General features: G+C 47.8%; 1 protein-coding gene across 1 annotated transcript in view; it reads right to left on the bottom strand.

Moving 5' to 3' along the window:
• LOC111971104 (intersectin-1-like) overlaps positions 1-1,905 on the bottom strand; it is a 36,752-nt gene that overhangs the window by 9,404 nt on the left and 25,443 nt on the right. The window contains 4 exon segments of the mRNA XM_070445880.1: positions 212-295; positions 877-975; positions 1,386-1,569; positions 1,820-1,902. Coding sequence (XP_070301981.1) covers positions 212-295; positions 877-975; positions 1,386-1,569; positions 1,820-1,902 — 450 coding nt within the window.

The raw sequence follows: 1,905 nt of genomic DNA, 5'->3' as shown, positions 1-1,905 counted from the left end.
ACGAGCAGAGCGCTCAGGAGAAGGAGAACTCTGACCGGCTTGGAGTGACCAGGCCCACGTCCAGTGTGAGGGTCTGTCTGAGGTATACAGACACACAAAACACACACAAATCATTATTTAAAAATATATATATAATAATTCTTAACTGACTCGCCTGGTTAAATAATGGTCAAATAAAACACAATGAAAACACAGGAACATGGTCGTTGACCTGGGAACACAGCTCCTCAGCCTTCTCCAGAGCCTGCTTCAGATGGCTATGGTCCGGGTGAGCCTCCGGAGTATTCTCTAGGATCTGAGCCGTATCACACATAGTTAGATAGTCAATTCCAGTGTGTGTGTGTGTATCAGTTAAATGTTTTATTTATTTAACCCTTATTTTACCAGGTAGCTTTACTGAGAACACATTCTCATTTACAGCAACAACCTGGGGAATAGTTACATGGGAGAGGAGGGGAATGAATGAGCCAATTGGAAGCTGGGGATGATTAGGTGGCCATGATGGTATGTGGGCCAGATTGGGAATTTAGGACACTGGGGTTAACACCCCTAATTTTACGATAAGTGCCACTGGATCTTTAGTGACCACGGAGAGTCAGGGCATCCGTTTAACGTCCTATCAGAAAGACAGCACCCTACGCAGGGCAATGTCCCCAATCACTGCCCTGGGGCATTGGGATATATATTTTAGACCTGAGGAAAGAGTGCCTCCTAATGGTCCTCCAACACCACTTCCAGCAGCATCTGGTCTAGCATCCAGGCACCGACCAGGACCAAACCCGCTTAGCTTCAGAGGCTGTGGCCAGGCTTTTCAATCACATACACTTTATTCAGATGGTGGGAAGAGTGGGTGTGAGAAAACATGTGTGCACATACATTTTTGATGATGAGGGGGTAGCGCGTCACCCTTTGCATGGGTTTGAGGAGGAAGCTGGAGAGGGGCATTCCCTTACAACCTGGGTCCATGGCCAGTCTCTGTAGGGGAGAGGAAACACTATCACTATCAGATATCAGCGTAGAACCTAATAACACTCACATGTGAATATATATACACAGGAATCACGTTGGATCAGTCCCAACCTAGTGCTGTGGCTCGGCTACCCTCAAATAAGAAAGTATACTGACGCTAGTATATTAGTCTAGTCTTGCGGTGTCAGACATCGCGCGAAGAAACCAAGAACGGCTGGAGTCGAGGCTATTCACAGACAACCAAACAAGGGGCATGAACAAACGGAATGTGCACGAGACACTAGGGGCCAATAAAAGTTCAATACAAATTAGTCAAACATAGAGCTCTGGTCAACAGTTGTGCACTATATAGGGAATAAGGTGCCATTTGAGATGGTGACGCAGGCAATGCGCACTTTACGGCCTTTCTCCATTACCTTGACAAAGTCCTTGAACTCGGGCACCTCGTCGGTCTTCTGCTGGATGAGCGTGGCCCCGTTGAGCTGGCAGCTGCAGAAGCGGATGTAGGGCTGCATGTGGGGCAGCTGGGCCGTCAGGATGTCTCCAATCATCTTCACCGGCATGCGCTCGCCCGACATCTTCTTCCTAACCCTCAGAGCCCTGGTGATGGGGGACAGGAGGAAGGGGGCAGAAGAGAATGGGACGATTGGTGAGTCTGGCTATAGTTTTAACCATGTTCTGAAGCTGTACCGTGTTTGTTTACAAGGATCAATGGCAAAATATCATTACTTTGAAAGTGTACAAATGGATGTACCAATCCAAGATTGCCCCTTTAATCAGCTGCTATCCACCATATAGCTAGTTAAACTATAGTTATGACAACAGGACCAGAGGTGGCTAGGGGGCGTACTTGAGCAGCTTGATGTTACACATGATGAGCTCCTTCCAGTTGACGAAGATCATGGCCACCTCTTTCTCTGTCAGCAGCTCCGACTC

This window comes from Salvelinus sp. IW2-2015, linkage group LG12, assembly GCF_002910315.2.
Source record: "Salvelinus sp. IW2-2015 linkage group LG12, ASM291031v2, whole genome shotgun sequence".
In the NCBI taxonomy this organism is placed as follows: Eukaryota; Metazoa; Chordata; class Actinopteri; order Salmoniformes; family Salmonidae; genus Salvelinus; species Salvelinus sp. IW2-2015.
The sequence above is the reverse complement of the archived record's forward strand: the minus strand, read 5'-3'. Positions and strand labels throughout refer to the sequence as shown.